Here is a 23782-nt window from a genome sequence, read left to right on the forward strand (position 1 = left end):
TTGCTTCAATGTGTGTCATAAGATTGACTGGAAATAAATTTAAATGTTTCTGATTGACAAGAACTATTGAGCTGACATGACAGGGATATAAGTTACTTATGATTCAATGGCCTACTGTTAATATGGCTAGCTGGGTAGATTTGATTTATTATTTTTTAACATTTACATGCTGCCTCCTACTTCAAATAGAGTCTCTTTAAGTCACAATTTAAATCACTAGGTGTAAATCATGGTTTGCTACATAATTTGCATGTTTCACTGCCTTTCCTGTAGGTAGAGTAACTTTATTAACATATTCCCAAACTTGGTCTCTTTCATAGCTGGCTGGCCTTATAGGTTTTTCCAGGGAAATAATAATGCAATAAACCTCAGGCCATACACAAAAGGATCCAAAAGCTTGTGGAGTATTCTCCCCTGAAGGTTTCACTTTCATTTTTACTGCTTGCCGCTCCCGCCTCACACTTAGTTTCTTCTCCAGGTCTATTCCACTAGCAAAAATCTTCTTCCATACATTGACTTTTTTTTTAAACTTAGTGCTTAAGAGGTAAGGGGTTGATTCTGTGTACATAGGAACAATGGGGTTAAGGTGTTTTTCTCAACTCTGTATGCTTATTTTATAACATTTTTGCTGTAAGGAAGATGCATGTGATCTCTGCAAACACACATTCACAGTTCTGAGAGCTGCAGAACCAAGCATCTATGATAATATCCTCTAGGCAGAAAAATTGCCTAACAAGCTTACAGATACCTCTGGAAGCGCATGACATTGTGATGGGATTAATGCAATTCATTTACCAAAAAAATTTAAACACTGCATGAATATACAGTCTCATGCTACATAATTAAAAACTAATCCTTATTTCATGATAAACAACCGTTGGACTATAAACTATCTTAACCAGGAAACTATCTTTAGATAGGTTTTCCCCATAAAGCATTTTATTGAAAAAATACATTAAAAAGCCAAATTAAAATTTTAAACCCATTTTTAAATAATTTTTATCCACCCTGTTAAGTTGGTATCCAATCTAGTATTGCTTTTTATAGCTCTTACCTTAAATGATTCTCCAAAGTGTCTAGATGCAGTTTTTGTTGAAAGCGTCAATGCTGACATACAAGTATCTGAAAAGAAAAAATAATATCCTCTCAAAAAGATTAAAGTGAGAAAAATTAATGAGCTCACTATAATTTTTTAAAATGGGGGGTTCATAAGGGCACAATCACAGCCAACCCCTACTGTTTTACAGTATTTTGTTTCACTGGGAAACAATCATATGTTTCCACATTAAGAAATGCTAATATTTACCTAAATTGTTGGATAAATGATACATTTAAGAGGAAAACCTTCCAAGATAAAGGAGTTATGGTCCCACTGCCCACTATATTTTATTTTATAACCCAACAGCTGTTTAGTCTTTGGAAGAGAAATTATCTGCAATAACATTCAACACTCCAAATCAGAAACAATTTAATTACATCTGAAGTACAAATGTGTCTGAAATGTATAAACATGTGCACCTGCTGAACTTGTACAAACTCATTCTCTCCCAACCCACACAAGCAAAGATTTGTAGTGATTAACTTGATCAGGGAGATATGGTTCCAATATCTTGCTCAGCCAAGAAGCTCTCTGCATGACCTTGGAGTAGCTCCAGTGTTTCTAACCCAAGTTGTTTTCAGAGCACATTGGATAGAGGAAGAGCTAGGTACACAAATCTGAGCTCTTTAAGGGGGGGGGAGGACTGGATTAAATATATAAATGAAAGCATTCTTGCACTCTCCTGATTGCCTAAAGATGAATGAATGCTCCACACTCCCACCAGATCAAGCAGATAAGATTTACAACTCCTACTCTCATCAAGGCTGCAACTTTTAACACAATTATATATGGGCTGGCAAGTTCCATGAGAGTCACAAGAAAATGTTGAGTTATGTTATTGCTATTATTCTGTCCCTTTATTTTGGCCTGCTTTTTATTTATATTTTAATTAAGTCCCCCATTTTCTAATTCAAGTCTATGAACTGTCATTAACTGATAGATACCTTCTATTTTATGAAACTTAAGATGTTCGCTTCCTAAAATCAAACTGATAGATACTTTACCATAAACACAAAGGGTTACGCTTCCTCTCTTGCAGCCGAACTTTCCCTTCCCCTTCTTCCTGCTAAACCCCCAAGTAGTTCCTGGACAGTTCCCCAATCCTACAAAGCAGATCTGCCTGGGGCCTGCAGGAGGGAATCCATTTTACTGCCAGATGTCCTCCAGTTGGCATAAAGACAGCCCTCAATACAACTCCAAGCTGTTTAATTCAGCTCCATTATATTAATCTACCAGAAGTACAAGTCTTAGTTTTTGAAAGGAAAACATCTTCTGGTAGTTACAGAAAATTTCCACCTGCAATGTTGCTTAAATATTTTGCTGTCAGGATTGCAAGTACTACAGGAGATAATTTAAAGTGTAGATTGGCCATATCTACTATGCATGACTGTTATTATGGACTATAACTCCAAGCTTGCACACACAATATAAGAACAGAAGAATGTAAGAGAATCCTTTCTGTGCCACAAAGAGCATACAATTTCATATATTTAAAAATCCTGCATTAAAAAAAAATGCCTCCTGCTCTGCGGCTGAGATCAAGATATGCGCAATCTGTTGAAAGTTCCATTCAGGAAAAGAGAAGTCACAGCAGGCCTCCAAGGGACCATATGTTAGCCTCGACATATTGCTTCTTTCATGTGTCTACAGAAATGGGCTTGCACTGTGTGAGTGATAAAGACAAGAGTTGCTTTGCATAGCATGTACTTCTACATGGAATAAAAGCCAGAGCTCCTTCTTTAAGACATAACTGTATTCCAGGGCTGATTCATATTGTATGTAAAAAGTGTGTTTTATAGCAGGACTCACTGTAAAATAAAAACTCACAGATATGGTGTACATGTGACAGGGAACTTTGACTTTCAAAGCACGTGCCCTCTGAGGGTTCACAAACTTGCATCTTTCCTTCACACTGCTATAAACCCATTTGCTGTACAAAACATAAAGCAACAGTAACACACACAATAGTGTCTTTCCAACTCAAAGAATACATTTAGATAGCCTTTCTTTGAGCACACATAATGAAAAAAGATAATCCTGGATGAGGCACACTGAAATAGCAGACTCCAAGCAATATGGCGGTGGAGGGGAGAGAAAAGGGACAACCATCACAAACTCTCAAATATACTCTTTGGATTGAATACAGGATTAATCATGCTTTAAGTAGGCCCACTGAAATCAATGACACAGGTTTGTTATGACTAACTTGTCTCCTTGATTTCAGTGACAAAATCTGGAGCCAATTAATTGAACAAATTACACTTGCACTGTCAGTTAGGGAAATTATAAAAGACTGACTGGTTTCACATAAACCTCATGGAGTGGGAAACTGTAGTTCCCTCTGCAGACAATACATGCTTGCTGCTTCATGGACAACAGCCACTTTGTTCAACAAAAACAAAAAGTTACAACCATGCAACTTAAACTGCTTTTTTCAAGAGTGCTGAGTTGGATTTCCTGGTGGTTGATTTTGGTTTATGAACATGTCCTCCAATAAGATAAATTTTCTTAAAATAAGGGAATGAGGGGGTTTTTTGCATAATTATTTTATATCTCCCACCTGTTCTAAGTCCAGTTTAGCCTTTGGAGCACAGCTCCCTCAGCTGTTATAAGTAAAAGCAAAACTGTGAGAGCACTTTTAGGTCAGCATTTGATTTCACTCTTTGCAATTACATGGTCTTTCCTGTCAACAAAAATGCTGAAACCCAGAAACAAAAAGTGGAAAACCACCCACAGAAAAATAAGAATTTGGGTAAAAGTCAGAGAATAGGATATTATAAGAAGTGAGGTACTTAAGTTGAAAGTTTTTTTTAAATGTTGATATTATGATTGTAAAAAGAAAATGAAATTTACTAGAAATGACTCCTTATGTACTTTCCCTTGCCTAAAAAGCAAACACACAAATATTCCTGAATGGACTAGGTGACAAAATTTCACTCAGGAAAGAATGCTAAGAGCAAAGACAAACTTAAAGAACAGAAATTAAAACTACCAGCAGCTTTCTACATGACTCACCAAAATTTCATGGTACATGAGAACAGAAGCTACCTTAAGGAGCATAGTGAATCCTCACTCAAGCATACAAGGCTGGTTTCAGGCAGCACAATAACCCACACTCAAGGGCTGACAATGGGTTGAACACTAGTTGCCACTGAACTGTGGGTTGTTGCTGAACATGGTTTATCATATTCTCTGAATCCATCCAAGCTGACAAACCACAGAAAACAATCCACAGTTCATAACCAAAAATTAGCCATGAGTTCTTGGTGATAAACAAATCATATTATTCCAATTAGGTTCTGACAACATGGTAACTCAGGCTTCAACAACTATCCAAAGTTCTATGAGAACCCACAGTCAACCCAAAGTCACCCTTGAGTGTGGATTGAATGCAGCTTTGTCTAAACCTGCTGTTTTTCGAATAAGAAACCTGGACTGGAGGGCCCAAAGAAATGCAAGTTGTGAGTAAGCAAAACAGCAGTCATTACTGGAATGACTGGCACACAGCTGAAGGAGCCTAGGCAGATCACATCATCTGGCAGTTCTTTGCAAACCAATGTCAGTGGATCAGCTGTTTGAACTTAGATGTGATGTAGCAGAACAATGCCTCCCAGAACACCTACTTGTTCTTATCTACCTGTCCTTTCCCCAAACCCACTGTTTTCATGAAACAGGATCCTTAGTCTCTATTATGCCACTGATTGGGGGTGAACCTGGGCAAACTATTCCTTCATAGCCTTTGCTTTTCCATCTGTAAAGTGGGAGCATTAAAGACAGGAGCTGCAGCAAGCTACAAATTGCAGAATGCTTTTACTGACAATGGCTGCTTATAAGTTTTCCAAAGGCAGAGAACTGGGATATCTGAATGGATCTGGCCCAACAATTCTTATGATGTACTAAGCCAGGGAAACTGCTACTTGACATTATATTAAAGGTACTTAATATTTAGTAACTGTTATATACATGGCTTGTAAACACAAGGAAATGAAAAAAGGAAATGAAAGGTAGTGAGTAATCTAAATATTGTTGGTTTCTGGCCACCATAGTTACTAAACAGGGATACATGAATATCCTGGACACTGAGCAAACATACAGATTCAACCTAACACATAGATCCATGTAATAATTTGGTCAGCAATTTGTTTTTTGCTCTATTTAGAAACAGTGTTAAAAAACACTCACTGCTCAACATTGATGCTGAAACAACTTGTTCTACATTTATTGCCTCTTCTGTTTTTAGAGTTATTTACAATTCTGATATTGCTAACATATTAATATGTAATTAATATTAACTTCCACTACAGAGTGCGACTAGAGAGTGGGTGCTGCAAAGGTACATGCTCTACTATAAATGCTCTTGAGACAAACCTCAGGAGCATGTGGTACCATCAGAAATGCCTCTGATGATTCCAGCATCAGGCAGGGACAGAAGGGACAAGGCAATCCTTAAGGTAATCTGGTCTCAACTTGTTTAGGGCACTGTTGTTGCTAATTTTTTCTATATTGCCTAATAGTTGTCTGGGCAGTTTACAACTCATAAAATACAGTAAAATACAATATAAAATAAAGCAGGTTGCTTACCTGTAACTGATGTTCTTCGAGTGGCCATCTGTGCAGTCACACATATGGGTACTGCGCCTGCGCAGTGCCTTTGGCCGGAAGATTGAAAGCTAACAGTTTTTGGCGGGAAAGCTCCGCTCCCCCTCCCCCATGGGCTATAAAGAGCGGAGCGTCCGCCATTTTGTTCAGTCTTTGACGACCGAACGTGCGCCCCCTTGTGGAAAAATTTTCAGTATGAGATAGGAAAAAGGGATCGGTACCAAGAAAAAATGGGAAACTTTCGGTACCGATGAATGAGTCCACTCACTGACACCGAGCGGGGCTGGCGGGTGGGTTGTGTGACTGCACAGATGGCCACTCGAAGAACATCAGTTACAGGTAAGCAACCTGCTTTTCTTCGTCGTGGCCTCTGTGCATCACACATATGGGTAGATTAACAAGCTTGCCATCAAAGGAGGAGGGAAGGTGTCCTCATTGAAGAACGGAGGAGAGAACAGCTCTACCGAAGGAGCAATCCCGTCGAGCTTGAACATCGGGACGGTAGTGCCTGGCGAAGGTGCAAGGGTTCGCCCAAGTAGCGGCTCGGCAGACGTCATCAATCGGAACTCCGGATGCAAATGCAGAAGACGTAGCGACAGCTCTAGTGGCATGGCCTCGGGGAACTGTAGGCAGTTCGAGCTTAGCTAACTGATAGCACAAGGTAATAGCGTGGACTATCCACTTAGAGAGCCTTTGAGGAGTGACTGGGTCGCCCTATCTCTAGCCGAATATTTAATGAACAGTTTATTGGATCGCCGAATAGACTCCCTTCGCGATCGATAAAAGGCTAAACAACGCCGAACGTCGAGGGAGTGCAAAGATCTTTCCAAGGGATTTGATGGCGATGGAAAAAAGGCAGGCAGTACAATGTCTTGTCCTGAATGGAAAGGTGTAGAGACTTTGGGCAAGAAAGATGGGTCGAGACATAAAACGATCTTTTCTCTGTGGAAGTTTAGATAAGGAGGGTCGACGCGGAGGGCACAAAGTTCACTGGCGCTCCGGGCTGACGTGACAGCTACAAGGAACACCGTCTTCCATGAAACTAATTGGAGATCCACAGTCGCCAAAGGTTCAAAGGGGGCCCTCATAAGGGCCTGTAGAACTACAGAAAGGCTCCACATGGGCATAACCGGTCTAATCGATGGATTACGGTTATAGAGTCCTTTCAAAAATCTCTTGAGAATAGGATGAGAAAACAGGGGTGATCCGTTGACTAAGCCACGGTAGTAGGCTATTGCGGCCGTATACACTTTAATAGAAGACGGCTTCAGTCCGGAGTGATGCAACTCCAGAAGGAACTGAAGAATTTGTTCAATTGATGAGACAAGTGGGGAGAACGAATGAGACTCGGCGAAGGCGGAAAACCGCTTCCATTTAGCTGTATATGATTTTCCTGTGGACGGCTTTAGAGCAGCATCGATAATATGCTGAATCTCAGGGTGCAAGAGTGTTGGATTCGAATTCGACGGGGTTTGTCTCAAACTGGATGGTACAGAGAGATTGTGGCAGTGAGAAGCACCCGCATGGTTGGATTCGAGAATCGGGGCTGAAGCGGTCGAAGTGATAGTTGAAACCGATGAATTAATAGAAGCTGTAGGATTCGAGGCTCTCGAATCTGTCGCCGGCCCAATGGAAGGTCAATCATCGAATCCGCCACGCTGTCAGATTCAATGAGAGCAAATCCGGGTGACGAAGTGTGCCGTCCATTTGCGTAATAAGATACGGAAGTGTCGGAAGATGAAGAAACTCCCCGCGGGAGATGTCGAGCCGTTTCGCACACCACGCTTGGCGTGGCCACCAGGGGGCGACTAGTATCCCCAATGCACGGTCGCTCACTATCTTCGCTATGACCCTCATCAGAAGAGGGATCGGAGGGAAAGCATAAAAGTTGATGCTGTCCCAAGGGATCATGAATGCGTCCCCTAGGGATGCTTGTCCGATTCCCGCTCTCGAACAGTAAGTCTTACACACCCTGTTCTGTTGGGTAGCGAATAGGTCCACATCGGGAAACCCCCAGCGCCTGAACAGGTGGTTGCGCGTGCGAGGATCCAGTTCCCACTCGTGCGAAGTGAAGATGTGTCTGCTGAGAAGATCCGCATGTACGTTGTCTGTGCCGGCCAGATGAACGGCCATCAGAGTAATGTGTCTCAGAATGCACCAGTCCCAAATCGTCATAGAAAGCCTGGCTAAGGTCGGTGACTTCGTCCCTCCTTGCTTGTTCAGATAAAAAACGGTTGCGATATTGTCCGAAGTTATCTGAACGGTCCGATGACGAAGGAGGTCTTCGAAAGAATGAAGGGCTTTGAAGACTGCCAGCAGCTCTAGGAAGTTGATATGATTCGTGGATTCTAGACGAGTCCACGTTCCCTGGGTAGACAGGCCAGAGCAGATCGCCCCCCATCCTAGGAGAGACGCGTCAGTACCGAGAGTTATCGAAGGAGGTTGCGGCCTGAAGGGGACTCCCACCACGAGATTGGTCGGCTTCAGCCACTAGGACAGGGAGTGGAGCACGGAAGACGGGATCCGAATCCGTTTCGACTGTGGGTCTCTTTGTGGATGATACACCTTGTTGAAAAATAATTGTAGTGGGCGAAGCCGAAGTCTGGCATGTGGCACTACGGCCACTGTGGAGGCCATATGCCCCAGGACCCTCTGGATGGATCTCGCCGTAACCGTTCCCTCTCGTCGAATTCGATGGATATAGCGAGCGAGAGTCTGCTGTCTGTCCTGAGGGAGGAAGGCTTTCTCCAACGTCGAATCCAAGCGAGCTCCAATGAGTGTGAGCGTCTGTGTCGGAAGAAGAGAAGATTTCTCTGTATTAATACGTAGACCCAGACTATCTAGTAAGGCACAGGTTGTATGGATGGTGTCTAGTAGTCCTTCTCTGGATTGCAAGACTAACAGCTAGTCATCGAGGTATGGGTAAATTTGTATGCCCTGAAGGCGTAGGAAGGCACAGACAGGAGCCACACATTTGGTAAAAATTCTCGGAGCTGAAGCCAGTCCGAAGGGTAAAACTTTAAACTCATAAAGTTGGTTTACAACAGCAAAACAAAGGAAACGCCTGTAATTTGGATGAATTGAAATATGAAAGTAGGCGTCCTTCAGGTCCAGTGAGGCGAACCAATCCCCTCTCCTTAACAACGGCAAGATGTTTTGAAGGGTGGTCATACGGAACTTTCTTGGTATAATAAACTTATTCAAGTCCTGTAAATCCAAAATTGGACGTAGACCCCCGTCCCGCTTGGGGACCGTAAAGTATCTGGAATAGAATCCGTGGAGTCCGTCAGATGGGAATACTTGACGTATCGCTCCTTTAAGGAGAAGTTGATGTATTTCGTTGAGAAGTACCGGCGAACATGAAGTAGACCAGATCGGACTCGATGGCGGGACGATGTCGAATTCTATTCGACAGCCGTATTGAACGACGGACAATACCCACCGGTCAGATGTGATGGACTCCCAAATGAGGAGTCGGCTTTGGAGCCGGTCCCCAGATGAGAGGGGGGTGCGTATTAAAGGAGCGTGAGGAGTGGTTCGCCAGTCCCGTCAGCGTTGTCTCCGATTGTTGAAGCGACGGCGGCCCTGTTGGAAGTGCTGCTGGGGCTGAGGACGGTGACGCTGCTGCTGTTGTTGCTGGCGAGGTTGCGGCAGCTGTCTCTGTTGGTATGGCTGCCTGTAGGATGGCCGATTCCAGGACCACTTACGTCTGCTATGTGACTGGATCTCCATCCTGCGCGCCGTCATTCTTGACTCGTGTAGTTTCTTGAGTTTATGGTCGGTGCGTGAATGGAAGAGTCCCGAGCCGTCAAAAGGCATCTCTTCTATTTGCCGCTTCATCTCCTCCGGGAAATTACAACTCTGAAGCCATGCGTGTCTCCGGAGGGAAACGGCACCGACCAAGGCCCGGGAGTCAGTGTCCACGTGGTGACGTGCCGTGGACAACTGCTGCACCGCGACCTGCATGGCTTCTTTGATCAGGACCTTCGCAAGGTCACCCTGGTGGTTTGGGAGGGTGGAGGCGACGTTGTGGAGGCGCTGCATAATAAAATATTGATAGCGCGCCAACGTCGCCTCATAGTTAGAAATGCGAAGTCCTAAGCCCGAGGCAGCATAGACCCGCCTGGCCAGGGAATCTATTTTCCGGCCCTCCTTATCCCTCGGCGCCGTATGACCCCTTGCCTCCCTGCCTTGCGAGGATTTGACGACCTCCGAGTTTGGTTTCGGGTGCTTTAACAGGAAGGGAATGTCTTCTTCCCTGACCCTGTACATAGATTCATATCTCCTGGACGTCGGTTGAGGATGTGAAGGTAGGTCCCAGGGCTGCGTCATCGCCTGCCGCAGGGTAGTTATAAGTGGCAGAACGACAGAGGTCGATTGCTCCCCGCGGACGTCGTAAAACTTATCCGTCGACGGTCCCGGGCGCTGGGCAGCATCGATGTCCAGGGACTGGACAAGCCTCGACATCAGCTCCGCGAAGGAGACGTGTGACTCATCGGGTGACACAGGATCCTGGGATGTCACCACGACGTCCGGGGAGGTTGAGTCTACATCAGAGTCATCCGAATCAGCACCATAGTATGGCGGGGCAGAAGATGATGACTCCACCGGTGATAAGGAGCGGCTGCTTCCGCTTTGCGGGGATCGAGGCGGTACCCTCCTCGAATCCACAGGCCGCGGTTGGTCACGGGGCGGAGGTGAGGATCGCGCTCTGGGAGCAGGGTAGTATCCCACAGAGAGCGGGTCTCCCCAAGGTTGGCAGTAGGGACGACGGCAACTCTCCGGGCGTTGTTCTACCGAGCGGCTCCTCCGATTCCCTGGTGGGGACAGGCCAGCTTCTGTCTCCAATGTCACCGCGGGCATCGGTGTCGGTGACCTCGCTCTGGGAGGGGAGTCCTGAATTTCCCCATCCGAGATAGACCCCCGTAGAGTTGGAAGGGGTGCAGGCGGGAGGTCGACCACACGTCGGGGAGACCCCTGAGGGGTGACCCGCATAGCCTCTTGAAGGATCAGTATCGTAACCGCCACCGGTACCGAAGCGCCCGTCGGCTCCGAGTCCCGATTTTGGGAACAATCCGTAGACTTAGCCTTCTTTGGAGGCTTAGAGGCCTTTTCCTTTCTGGCCTTCTTATGGCCTGCCGGCTTGTCTTCGGCATGTTTGTGCTTCTCATGCCTCTTTTTTGGTGAGGCAGAGGGGGCCAGCGAAGCAGACGCGCCTTCATCCAAAGGGCGTGAGGGTGGAGCCACAGAAGCGGAGCCCGGTTTTGGAGTAGAGATGAGCGGGTCTGATTGCATCAGAACCCTATCCCAAAGGAGCCTCCGAAGCCGGTTTTCGCAGTTCTTCCTAGCCTGCTTAGAGAAGGCTAGGCAATGAACACACTTATCCGTCCTATGCCCCTCCCCAAGGCAGAGGAGGCATAGGTCGTGCGGATCAGTAGGTGCCATTTTTGACCCGCAGTCAGCACATTTGCGGAAAGCCGCCCGCTGCGCCATCGCAGAAAAGGGAAGAAAAGAGAGATAGTGCAGAGGGTAAGTATATATTTTTGTTTTTTGTTTTTTTTTGGATCGAAGAAGAAATGAGAGAAAACTACACAGAACGGGAGCGAAGTAAGGGGAAAGTAGTTTAAGGCAATATATAAGGAGAGAACCAAGAATAGCCAAAGCGAAGGTTGAAAGTGGTGCGAGGCACAGCAAACGGCGGTCGCAAAGACTGAACAAATGGCAGACGCTCCGCTCTTTATAGCCCATGGGGGAGGGGAGCGGAGCTTCCCGCCAAAAACCATTAGCTTTCAATCTTCCGGCCAAAGGCACTGCGCAGGCGCAGTACCCATACGTGTGATGCACAGAGGCCATGATGAAGAACCACCCACTAACAGCACTTCACACTTATCAGGACTAACTTTCAGTTTGTCCTCATACAGTCTATTGTCACAGCCAGGTACTGGCTTAATTTATCTACAGCCTCACCTGCTGAAGATGAAAATGAGAAACATAGCTGTGTGCCATCAATACACTGATGGTAATGTGCTCCAAAACTCCAGATGACCCTACTTGGCAGTTTCATTCACATGTTGAATACCATGGGGGACAGAACTGACTCCTGAGAAACTGCATATTGGAGAGTCCACAGAGCCTATGTAGGAGCAGAGCCACTGTAATGCAGTTCCTCCCATTCCCAACTCAGACAGCTGCCCCAGAAGGAAACCATGGTCAATGGTAATGAAAGCTGCTGAGAAATCCAGCAGTATCAGCAGGGTCACATACCCCATCTCTCTTCTGACAAAATTCATCACACAGGGTAATGAAAGGTGTTTCCAAGACAAAACCAGTTCTGAACACCAACTGCAATGAATCCAGATGATCTGTCTCATTCAAGTGTGCCTGGAGCTGCTTAGTTACAATCTGATCTTGCAGATGAAAGGGGTATTTACCACCAGCCTTAAATTGTTGAGAACTTCTGGGTCCAGGGTGTGTTTCTTTATGAGTGGCCTCACCCCCACCTGTTTTAAGTGGCAACAAACACTCCCTCTGGCAAAAAGGCATTGATCACCCCCTTGGTCCAGCTGGCTGCTTCCTCCCTGCTACTTTTTATAAGCCTAAAGGGACAATGATTCAGTACAGAGGTAGTTCCATGAACCTGTCCAAACACCATGTCAACATCCAACAGAATTCATCCAATAAAATTAGACCAAGCTGTACTCTGGGTACCTCGCCAGGTGCAACTGCTATAGCATTGGAGTTTAAGTCCTGGTGGATGCAGGAAATCCTAGCACATATTATCACAGCAGGCTTCAGATGGTCCTTGGGGTCACTGTGTAATAGGATCTAGACCATGGATCCTCAAACTACAGCCCAGGGGCTGGATCCAGCCCACCATGCCCATTTATCTGGCCCACCATGCCCATTTGGGCCCGCCGCCGCCCACCTCGCCCTGCGTGCAGGAAGGCAGCGGTTCGCTCGGAGAAAATGATCGCCAAGTGAGCAAGCCGCTGCTTCATGTGCCCACCTCACGGCACGTGCCCGCCCCCACCCCCGCCTCAGTGTGTGTGCCGCCCGTGCCGGCCTGCACGCACTGCCGGCATCACCTTTCCGGCCCACGCCCAGCACCAGCAGGTTTCAACTGGTGAAAGTTTGAGGACCCTAGACAATCCTAAAGGGCTCTAATGGACAGTAAAGGGAAGACTGACTAGAGGCAGTGGGATGTATCTTTGTCACCCAAAGCCCACATTAGCAGCCTTTTTGCTGCATTCTGCACCAGCCACAATGTCCAGCCCCAGCTCTATACTGATTGCATTACAATAATCCAATTCTGAGGTTACTAATGCCCATGTTTTCAATACAGAAGGTCCTGAATTTAATCCTAGAGTTCACCAGTTAAAGAAGAACAGGTAGGTAATGGGGAAAGTCCTGTGCCTGAGACACTGGGAAGCTGCTGCCAATTAAAGCAGATAATACTAATTTGGAGCAATGGTGTTGAAACTCCTTCAGGTCAGTGGCCAAATCCAATTTCACAGAAGCTCTTGGGGGCACATTTCAGTAGTGACTGAAGGCAATAGTAAACACTGTAAAACACTGGCATATTTTAGCCTAAAGATCTTACTGTCAATCATTAAGCTTAGAAAGGCATTTCAACTTTTAAGTGTGCAATCTTATGCATGTTTATACTGAAAAAGTCCTACAACTTCCAGCATTCCTATTCCCTTAGAAAAAGTCAGGAAAATACCAGATGACTGGTAGTCAGGGAAAAAGAGAGTGTGGCCAAGGAAGGAACATGGCTATCTGGGGAACACCAGAGGGCCAGACTGAGACCCAAGGTGAGGCACATTTGGCACATGGGCCTGGGCATCTGTGCTTTAAAAACCTTTACACATTTATTATGATATAAACTTTTATGAGCTAGAATGTACATCAGATGAATTAGATGTTAATGTGCAGAGAAAAACACTTTATACCTATGTGTAGATATGCCTGCCTACTTAGGGTAGCATGCATCTGAATATCTATATTCTAGGTATCTATATGAGCCACAATAGATGGGTTAAAGTTTTTAAGGTGACACAAGCTGGTTTTTTCAGCAACTGATTAACACAGTTAACACGGTCACAGCTACAAAGGCAGCACTATCTAGTCAACATTAAACTAAAGAATTTCATAATCTTAGATAAGTAATTACCTTGAGAAGGGTCTGCTTTTATCTCTTGAGGATTCACAGCAGGTTGACAGCAGCCCTACATAAATAAAAATACTTTAAGGTTTTTTTTTACTATTTGACTTATTTTATGTTTTTATGTTTACAACAGTACAGGATTGATAACTGAGAACATGTGATTCTTCCATGTATAAAGAATGCGAACATTGGTTCAGTAAGAAAGATATGTAATAAGATTATTATTTATTAGCAATACTTCTATACTGCTTGTTTGCACAAACCCCAAAGTGGATTATGGAAGAATGTAATAAATATAATACAGGAAATAATTCTGTATTAGAGTCTAATCTGCCATCATTTCATAATGCAGAATCTACAACAGAGAAGGTTCATCTCTATGTAATTGCCTAACAGAAATCCTCAGGTGAAGGCATAGACACCAGGACCTCCCCGAAAGATCAGGGAGGCCAGAGGAGTTGATCTCTAGTCAATCAAGATAGAGGAAATCTCTCAATAAGCAACAGAATCCTGGCATGTACCTACAATTAGGTATATTTTGGGGTAGTGAGGGCAGCAAAAAAAAAAAAGTATCTCACTGCCTCAATTCAATCTTCTCTCTGCTGCTGAACAGAGCTTTTCAAGGTGGTCCAGGGCTTATTACACTCTGGCCCCAGTGACCCCTCAGAACCATCTCAGGACTGCTGTAATTTACTCACTCGACACTTCAGGATAAAATCTCTTGCATCTGCTGGGACTTGGACTTGAGAGTTAAAAAACTGAATCTGTATAGATATCCAGAGCACAGCCTGGTCTGGTTTTATTGGATGAGTTTCAGTTGGTACAGCTTGAAGATGTGGACAAGGTGCTTGGCCAGGTTTGTGCAATCACCTCTACACCAGATCCTGGCCTCTCCTGGCTTACAGAAATCAGTAAGGAAGGAAAAAATGGCTGGGCCAGGGAGGTAATTAATGCCTCCTTGTGAGAGGGTGGCAGGAACACCACTTCTGAAGAAACCCTCCCTTGACCTAGAAGACCTTAATAACTTTAGGCTGGTAGCAAACATCCCTTTCCTAGGCAAGGATCTAGAGGGTGGTTGCCAATCAACTCCAGGTACTCTCGGATGAGACTGATTATATAGATCCATTTAAGTCAGGGTTCAGGCCAGGTTTTGTCATGGAAACAGCCTTGGTTGCACTGTATGATGACTTATGCTGGGAAAGAGATGGGGGAGTATGATCCTATTGATACTCATGGACCTCTCAGCGGGTTTTGATACCATCAACCACAGTATACTTCTGGGGTGACTGTCTGAGTAGGGGGTACTAAATTGCAATGGTTCTGCTCCTACTTGGAAAGCCATCTCCAGAAGGTGGTGCTTAGGGAATATAGTTCAGCCCCATGGATTCTCAAACATGGAGTTCCTCACGTGTTTTTTTCTGTCCCCCATGCTATTCAGCATGTACATGGAACTGCTGACTGGGGTCAGCTGGAGTTCTGCAGTGTGCTGCCATCAATATTCTGATGACATGTAGCTCTACTTTCATCATTGGCAGGTGAAGCTGTGGATGTGCTAAACTGGTGTCTAGCTGTGACAATGGACTGGATGAGCGCTAACAAACTGTAATTTGGTCCAGACAAGACTGAGATGCTTTGGTGGCAGGTTTGGCAGACTGGATGGGTGTGTGTGTGTTCCCTAGAAATATTAATGGATTTTCACTAAAGATAATCACTGCTATCTCTAGGGAACTATGTGACCTCTTTGGCGACATGTCTCTTAGTGGCCAAGTAGTTCCCTAGAGATATGGTATTCACGGCTTTTTGTTCTGCAGCATCCAGACCCTGGACTCCAGTGGTACTCCACCCGTTCGAGCAGCATAATCAAGCCCTGACTCTCCAGCACCAGGTCCATCTCCATCATCATCAATTAATGTTAGGCTTAATGTTACCTCAAGAATGTTTGTACTGTTTTAAAATCTGTTTCTTTTATTTTTTTTACAATACTGTATACCTATACACCCATACACAGATTCTCTCTCTCTCTAATACCCGTAGTTACTTTATTACTACTGTATTATCCTTATTACGATACTGTATTGTGTTTAAGATATTTTAATGACTATGGAAGCATTTCTTAAGTGTTTTATGTGCAGAGAAAGCTAAAACTTGCATGCAAATTCAACTTGAGGCTGGTCTCAGGAACAGGGACTACTTGCACTCACTTCTTACCTTCTCTAGTACTACTGACTTTACAAAATAAATTGCTTCTGAAAAAACACTATCTTCTTATATACAAATTCATGTCCCTTTTTACATGGATCACTGTCAATTTATGGCCCTCTTAAATGATAAACTTGGCTTGCACTGTAGTGTACCAGCCTGCTTCACATTCAGCAATGACAAGTCTTAGCATTCAAAATACATCATATTAGGCTTGGTAATATTTGTAAGAAGCTGGGAAGTAGGTAAATGTTTTTACGTTTATGCAGTTAATGGGGAAGAGGGACAGTGTGAATGGAGCTTGATCAAGGCTACTTAGCATGTTCTGGGTCAAGGTAAAGTTGAATACTGTATAGTAGCAATTTAGCAGTGTTACACTGAACCCCAAATTCTAACATCCACAAGTATCTGGTGACTCTACCATTCCCTTGATGGGTGCACAACTCTTCCATATGAATTAGGGGTTACTCACCAACAATTCTTGCTGCATTTTAATGCCTTTGACAACATGCATTTGTATTTTTCTGGGATACTGATTACGCTTGGAAGCCACTTCCACTATTAACTCATCAAGCTGATCTTCAAGGAGTCTTAGGTCCGTATCTAATTCCCAAGAAAAATACGAACACCAAGTAAATGAAGATAGACAGTACGGAAGTATACAATATTTTCTGAAAAAAATACGAGCTTCCTGCTAGAAAGCCCATGAGCCAAGTGCTTTAGGAAGGCTAAGAAATACATGAATGAAATGGCCATTTCCACCCCATTGCAAAGAAAGGCACATATTCAACTTCAGTAATCAAATAAGAACTAAAATCAGGAAGATGCATACCCTGCTCACCCTCGAACAGAGTTATGTGGGACCACAAAGATAGGCTAGAGATTATGTGTACATCAAATATGTAGAACTGGATCTTTTGGGAGCTATAACTACAATTATCCCTCAACTGCCATGTTTCTATTAACTGTTAATCATGGGGTTAGGGATAAGAGCACCAGACTCTTATAGATGAAAGACTGGCTGCGTTCACATGTCATGACAAGTGACCCTGCATGATTCACATGTTCTTTTTTACCCTGATGGGCCTTACAGGCAATCTGGCTCATGGTGTTAACTCTCCTCCTTCCTGCCCTTTCCATTCTTCTCAGTCCTCAGGTGGTATCCCAGCATATGCTGCAGGGAGAAAGGAGGCTCCTCTCTTTGTCAGCCATGATTCATCACAAGGTAAGCTTGGCTTGCTGCTGCTGCCAAGGAGTCTCCATTGGGCAAAGAGGGCTCATACCCTGAAAAGCAGCATAAGGGAGGAGAAAACTGATCAGGCACCCTTGCTGCCAGCTCCAGAGAGTACTGTTCAGGCAAAAGGGGAGGAAATATGCTGGGCAGTGCTGCAGAAAGGAATAAATGCTGCTCAGCTGATTCCCACTCTGCCCCATCTGTGCACACCTTAGGTAAACCCAGGTACTACTGCCTATCACCTCTCCCACCTGTGATTGAGGCTTCCCTCTGGCATGCCTGGGGGCAGTGGGGGAACCAGCTGAATAGTGCAATCCCTCACCAGAAGCCACTACCCAGCTGATTCTCACCCCCTGCTGTGAGTGGTACAGCGCTCAACTGGGCACTGTCCAGCCGATTCTTGCCTTCCTGCTTTGGCATGCACATGTGGGTGGGATCAGCTAAGTGGAGCTCTGCCTTTCCTAGCATGGACCAGCTGACCACTTGTTCCTGCCCCACACTAAAAGGGAGCACTTTTAGACAGGAGGCAGACAGAGCAGAGATGCCTCTGAAAGGTGTACAGAACAGCAGCTGTACACGGCTGGTGCTCTCTAGCTAGCTGTCTGACGAGAGTGGCAACAGGCTGCTCTTGCCAAGCATGTCTCTGGTTCTGGCCTTGGAACAGCTGTGTTTTCCAAATGACATAACAAGTCATTGGCCATATGCTGAAACCTCTGGAAGACCATATTCTGCCTGACTTTGGTTTAAATTGTTGTTTAAGAACAAGTCAGGATTTGGTCTTGGTATGTTGAACAAACTGAAACTTAAGCTAACCAAAATTTCCTTGATTGTGTACATAACCATGAATTCAGCTTAGTTTAAAATTTGGGGCAAAAGCTTCTTATTGTCTCTCAACAGCCACTCCAGAGAGGGAGAGGAGAGAATGTGAGTTCAAGGCTTGCTCTTGCTTGTAACATTAAATCACAGTTTAGCGCTTTGTCCAAAAATGACTGCTCATTGTTTCCATGTCCAATGACTATAAGAATGAAGGTTATTTTCAAGCCTACATTATCAAAATGTTCAATATTGCTGGCTTAATGCAAAACAAAATAGATTAGTATTTTCACAAAAATTGATCTTCCTCCTATATTATTATTTCTATAGTATGCTATAGTATACTATTTTCCAAGAAGTTCATCCTACTTTTAAAAATGTCCCTGAAAAGTCTTTCAAATTTTCATCTCAATAAAAAGAAAAAAATAGCAGAGTTTCATCTCAAATGAAAGATTAATACTGCATGGTATCTAATTGTATAGTCCAAGAAATAAAACTGCAGTACTGAAGCTATTTTATATAACGTTTTAAAAGTTCATTGAAATCAGTGAAAACTATCTAAAATTTCTAAAGTATTTTCTGTAAATGTTCAAATATTAGTCATTCATACCATTTTTCACTTGAAAACAAGATCTTGTAAACAATTATAAATTGTCAAAATAGAATTGTCAATTGTATTAACTCCAGTGTACCAGCAGATGGCAATGAAGTTTAGCATTCATGTGCTTGCTTCTACTGTTTAAAAATATGTTTTCTACTTTGACACATCCTTAAGATGTGGAAATCCTGCGTTTTTAGCCTACTGCAATTTAATGTTATTACAACCAAGCATGTAATTCTAGATAGACTTTTCTAACAATTACATTTTAGATGGTAGGAGGACAAGATGTTTTTCCAACATTTAAGAAAGCATACAGCAAAGAATCCCAGCTGAGAAAGATGCTATCTTATTTGATTTGTTCCCCACTTTTTGGCCAGAAAATGGCACCCAAGGCAGCTAATTGAACACCCTGCCTCAAAACATCTTGCTTTATTTAAAACACCCTCACAGATTATTTACAAATATACAGGTGTAAATGCTTACTGCAAAATGATAAAATCTAATGATGAAATCTTTTTCTTCACCTCACACAGGTTAGACTATCTGTCCATGGAGACTAGTATTGTTTATCTGGTGGTGGCCCATCACTTCCCACCTGGTCTTCTTTTAGTAGAGAAGGCAGAGATAACCTGGGGCACCATTCACATGCAAAGCATGAACCCTACTAAGTGATGGTCTGCTTCCCTTATTACAGAAGTTTTCCCCAGAACACTTCTATATCATGAGAACACACTAGCTTTTTCTATTCTGAAGTAATAGCTTACTTCAGAACAAGGAGCACTTACATCCATATATGCCCAGCCGCCCCTTGAGATCGGGGTGGGAGAGGCCCTTCTCCGGGAACCCTCCGTGAAAGAAATTAGGAGGGTGGCTACTCGGAGGAGGGCTTTCTCTGCGGTGGTGCCTAAGTTATGGAATGCGCTCCCCAGAGAGGTCCGCCTGGCGCCGTCGTTATTTGTTTTTCAGCGCCAGGCGAAGACCTTTTTATTTAAGCGGCATTTTAACTGTTAATATTATTGGATTTTATCTGGCCAGGGCGGCTTATTTTATATTGTATTCTTGTATTTTTAATTTAATGTTTATATTTTTAATTTAATATTATAATTATTTTAATTTATTGTTGTAAGCCGCCCCGAGGCTTCGGCGAATGGGGCGACATAAAAATGTTTTAATAAATAAAATAAATAAATACTGTAGTGGAGGTGCTAAAATAGAAACATAGAAACTGAGCAAGTCAGAAGGGACCTCCCGGACCACTAGTCTGATCTCCAGGTCCAGCTGGCTCTGCTCATGACATGCCCACCACATGCATGTCCAGCCTACCCTTGAACACCCTCATCGATGGGGCTTCAATGAGGTCCCGTGGAAGCAATAGGGAATAGGGATGAATCAATTTTGTTCACATGTACAAAAATTCTTATGGACATACTTAAACATAGCCACAAATTTGGAAATTAAACAAGCAACCCACTGTGGATACTAAGCATGTCTTTGGAAGAATAAGGCTATAAATGTCAACTAGTCATTATCACTATATATTTCCAGGAGCAGAGGCAGAATTTCTCTGAATACTATGTGCTAGTAAGCATATTCTTATGTCCTGCTGAAAGTTTTCCATAGGCAACTGCTTGACCACTGAGGGAACATAATGTTGGACTAAACAGACCTTTGGTTGGATTAAGCATGTTCATGTGTTTTTAATATTTACTGTGTATAGAAGGGAAATCAGGACTAAGAACTCCATACAGTTACCTATGTAAGCACAGCTGGTATGAAATTTATCTTGAGTACATTCAGTATTGGATAGCTACATTAAAAGATATAAGAATACACACAAATACTTACATTGCATCTCATGAACAAACTACCATATTTTTCCATCTAAAAGACACCCCCATGTATAGGACCCCCCCTTTTCTTACCGATCTCCGAGCAAGCTGCTTCCATGAGCACACACCCACCATCACGCCAGTCTCCCCCTCCCGAGCATGCCCACGATTTTCCTCTCGCCCCCCCATGTATAAGATGCCCCTCCATTTTTAGGTAAATATTTTAAAGATAAAGTATTGTCTTATACACAGAAAAATACAATAATAAAGATTGGATAATGAAACTAAGAAACAGAAATTATATTCAAAAAATCACAAACCATTTTGAAGATCATCTGATGACTCCTTCCATAGCTGTCCATTAACAGTAATATTCTCCTGTACAGCTGTTTCAAAGTTCTGTAGTAAATATATTGAATAAAACCCTTTAAATGCCTTTCTCTGTCAATGTAATAGAACACAAGAATTCACTTGCACACCTCCCAGTTTGTTACCTCCTGCTTTAAATTTTGTTACAGAAAAAGTAGCAAACTATGGAGAGCAGTCAGTTCAAAAAGCCTTGGAGGTACAGTGGTACCTTGGCTCACGAACTTAAGCCGTTCCACGACTCTGGTTGTGACCCAAACTGGTTGTGACCCAAGTCAAATTTCCCCATAAGATTCAATGTAAATAAGGTTAGTCCATCCTGGCCCCTCCGAATGTGGTTGTGAGCCAATTTTTGGTCATGAGCCAAGTCAAATTTCCCCATAAGGTTCAATGTAAATAAGGTTAATCCGTTCCATAACTATTTTAATCAGAAAAAGTTGAAACAAAGTGACAAAGAACAACAAAGTAACAAAGTACTGTACAGTACAGTGGAGATCACTAACCTAGGTGGGGGGGGGGGAGGTTATTGTTTTGAGGGAGAGTCCCCCTCCATAAGGACGTTGAGGAAATCTCTTTCAGGGGTTTCCTCTCTTCTTTGTCTCTTAGCTGCAGGGTCAAATTTGGTGAAAAATCTGTCTATAGTCACTTGTTTTTTCCTGCGCTGCATAACCCTCCGGAAATGAGAGACCATGTTATTGTTCATCTGATTCAACACTCTGTTTGTTACAGTTATGTTGGGGAGGTGCTTCTCAAAGAAATCCTGGCATGGGCGAGCTCCTGAAGGTAAGACAAGCACAATCTTGGCCTTCTCCCCCCAGCATGATCATGGCCATCCCCGCAACCAGCAGGATTGTGGCCATCTTTCCCCCCACAAGTGGAGAGATGGCCACAATCGCAGTTGCGTTCGTGCAGGGAAAATGTGCATGATCACGGGTGCACTCCTGCAGGAAAGACAGGCACAGCACAGCCACGATCACACACATCTTCCCTGCACGAATGTGACTGCGATCGTGGCCATCTCCCCACGTGGGGGAGAGGTGCGGGAGATGGCCGCAATCATGCTGGTGGGGGGGGATAGCCACGATTATGCTGTTTGTGGGGGGGAGGGGTAGATGGCCACGATCGTGCTGGTTGTGCGAGGGGGAGATGGCCGAAATTGCACCCGTCTTTCCTGCAGGAGTGTGCCCATGATCACACACGTCTTCCCTGCATGAATGCAACTGTGATCATAGCCATCTCCCCACTTGGTGGGGTGGGGAGATGGCTGCAATCTTAGTTGCCACCCAATGCAGAGTTCGCGACCCAAGTCAAAATTTTCATGAAATTATTGTTCGTGACCCAATTTGGTTATTTGTGAGCTGAGGTACCAGTGTACACAGAAATGAGTATCAGTAACGAATAAGCTGAATTTGTGGTCATGTAGCTACATACCAGATGTCCAATGCATATTTTAATCAGACAGCATCAATAGTATGCCAATAGTGACCTGGAAGAATTCCATCATACACTGATAAATAAAACTCTAGCTGGACACATCCCTTTTACAATCATGCAAGATATACAGTTTAAATGAATAAAGATACTTCACAGGCAGAGGCAAAAAAGGAAAAAAAAATCAAATGTGGTCCTATGCTGGCAAATCAGATTTTTATTTTTAATCAAAAAGCTGGTCCCTATTATCCCAGCTCATGTTAATGTGACCAAGAGGCAGAGTTTTTGATCAGGCTAAGCAAATAAAGAAGGGTTGATACTTCATTGCAATGCAACATGGAAAAGCTTTAAATGTTTAGCAAAAGCACTTCATTAACAGAAAATTATACAGTGATTACAAAAACAAAAGAAACAAAAACAAAAAGTCACTTTTTGAGAGCTATACCCCTAAGCCATGAAAAATTCACAGGTACACCTTTCCCTGGCACAGAAACATTGACTCATGAACTTGCACCTATGAATAACACCAGCTCCACTGGCTTCCTGTGCCAGGGTTTAATGTAAAAAGCTGATTCAGTTCCAAGGTTTAATGTAAAAAGTTTTGAATTTCTTGTTGATTGGCTTATGCACATTTTCCCCATGATAAGATTCTACTACTGCCCTAGAATCAGCATCTGAGGTTCCAAATGCTGTCCACCTCCACTGGAAATTTAACAGGTACCAGGGACAGCACCTTCTCAGCCGTGGCACCACAACTGTGAAATCCTCCCTAGGCAGGTCTGACAGGCTTCTACTTTTTTAAAAAAAGTGGTATTTGCTGGACATATGCTTTCTGCTCTGTTGTTTTTATACTGTTTTAATCCTGTGGACTGTTGTTTCTCAACTGTTTTAATGCTGCCTGCTGTTTGTGGTTAAGAAACATATTTTTGGTTGCCAAAACCCCAAAATCCTAGTCAAAAATTAAATTAAAAATACAGTTTCTGGCTCTCGTGCTTTGCTGAAGGCACAGAGGTATTGCAAGAAGGTTTAATAACGAACCTTCCACCCTTACAGACAAAGTCCCCACAAGCAGGACAACGAGGCTAGGTATTGATCATTTGATCTGAAGACGCCGTTCTTCTGAGGGCGCCTGAAACTAAAAGAAGCGCTTACAAATGCAGCCCGGGGCCCAAAGAGCTGTGGGACAGGCGGAGCGGCCTCCCACCCCTCACCTCAGCCCGGCCGCGCTTACCCAGAGCGCTTCGCTGAGAGCCTGTTCCAAGCTCTCCGCCTCAACGGCCTGGCCGGCCCCGAGTCTGCGCACGAAAGGCCCGTAGTGTCCCAGCAGCTCGCCAGTCCAGCGGCGCGAGCGACACTGCACGCGCGGCTCTCGCGGCGGAGAAGCGGCCGCCATCTCGGCGACCGTTTCCCGCTCTCTGAAACCTTTCCTGATTTGATCCATCCG

At 44.0% G+C, this 23782-nt stretch overlaps 1 protein-coding gene across 1 annotated transcript in view; it reads right to left on the reverse strand.

Moving 5' to 3' along the window:
* NSL1 (NSL1 component of MIS12 kinetochore complex) overlaps nt 1–23742 on the reverse strand; it is a 27895-nt gene extending 4153 nt beyond the window's left edge. The window contains exons 1-5 of the mRNA XM_044422903.1: nt 23570–23742; nt 20862–20940; nt 16537–16667; nt 13872–13926; nt 1055–1122 (exon numbers count right to left, since the gene is read on the reverse strand). Coding sequence (XP_044278838.1) covers nt 1055–1122; nt 13872–13926; nt 16537–16667; nt 20862–20940; nt 23570–23731 — 495 coding nt within the window. The 5' untranslated portion in view covers nt 23732–23742. The remainder of the gene's footprint in view (nt 1–1054; nt 1123–13871; nt 13927–16536; nt 16668–20861; nt 20941–23569) is intronic.
* Nucleotides 23743–23782: the final 40 nt, after the last annotated feature.

This window comes from Varanus komodoensis, unplaced genomic scaffold (genome assembly GCF_004798865.1).
Source record: "Varanus komodoensis strain SLA01 unplaced genomic scaffold, ASM479886v1 scaffold1, whole genome shotgun sequence".
NCBI lineage: Eukaryota > Metazoa > Chordata > Lepidosauria > Squamata > Varanidae > Varanus > Varanus komodoensis.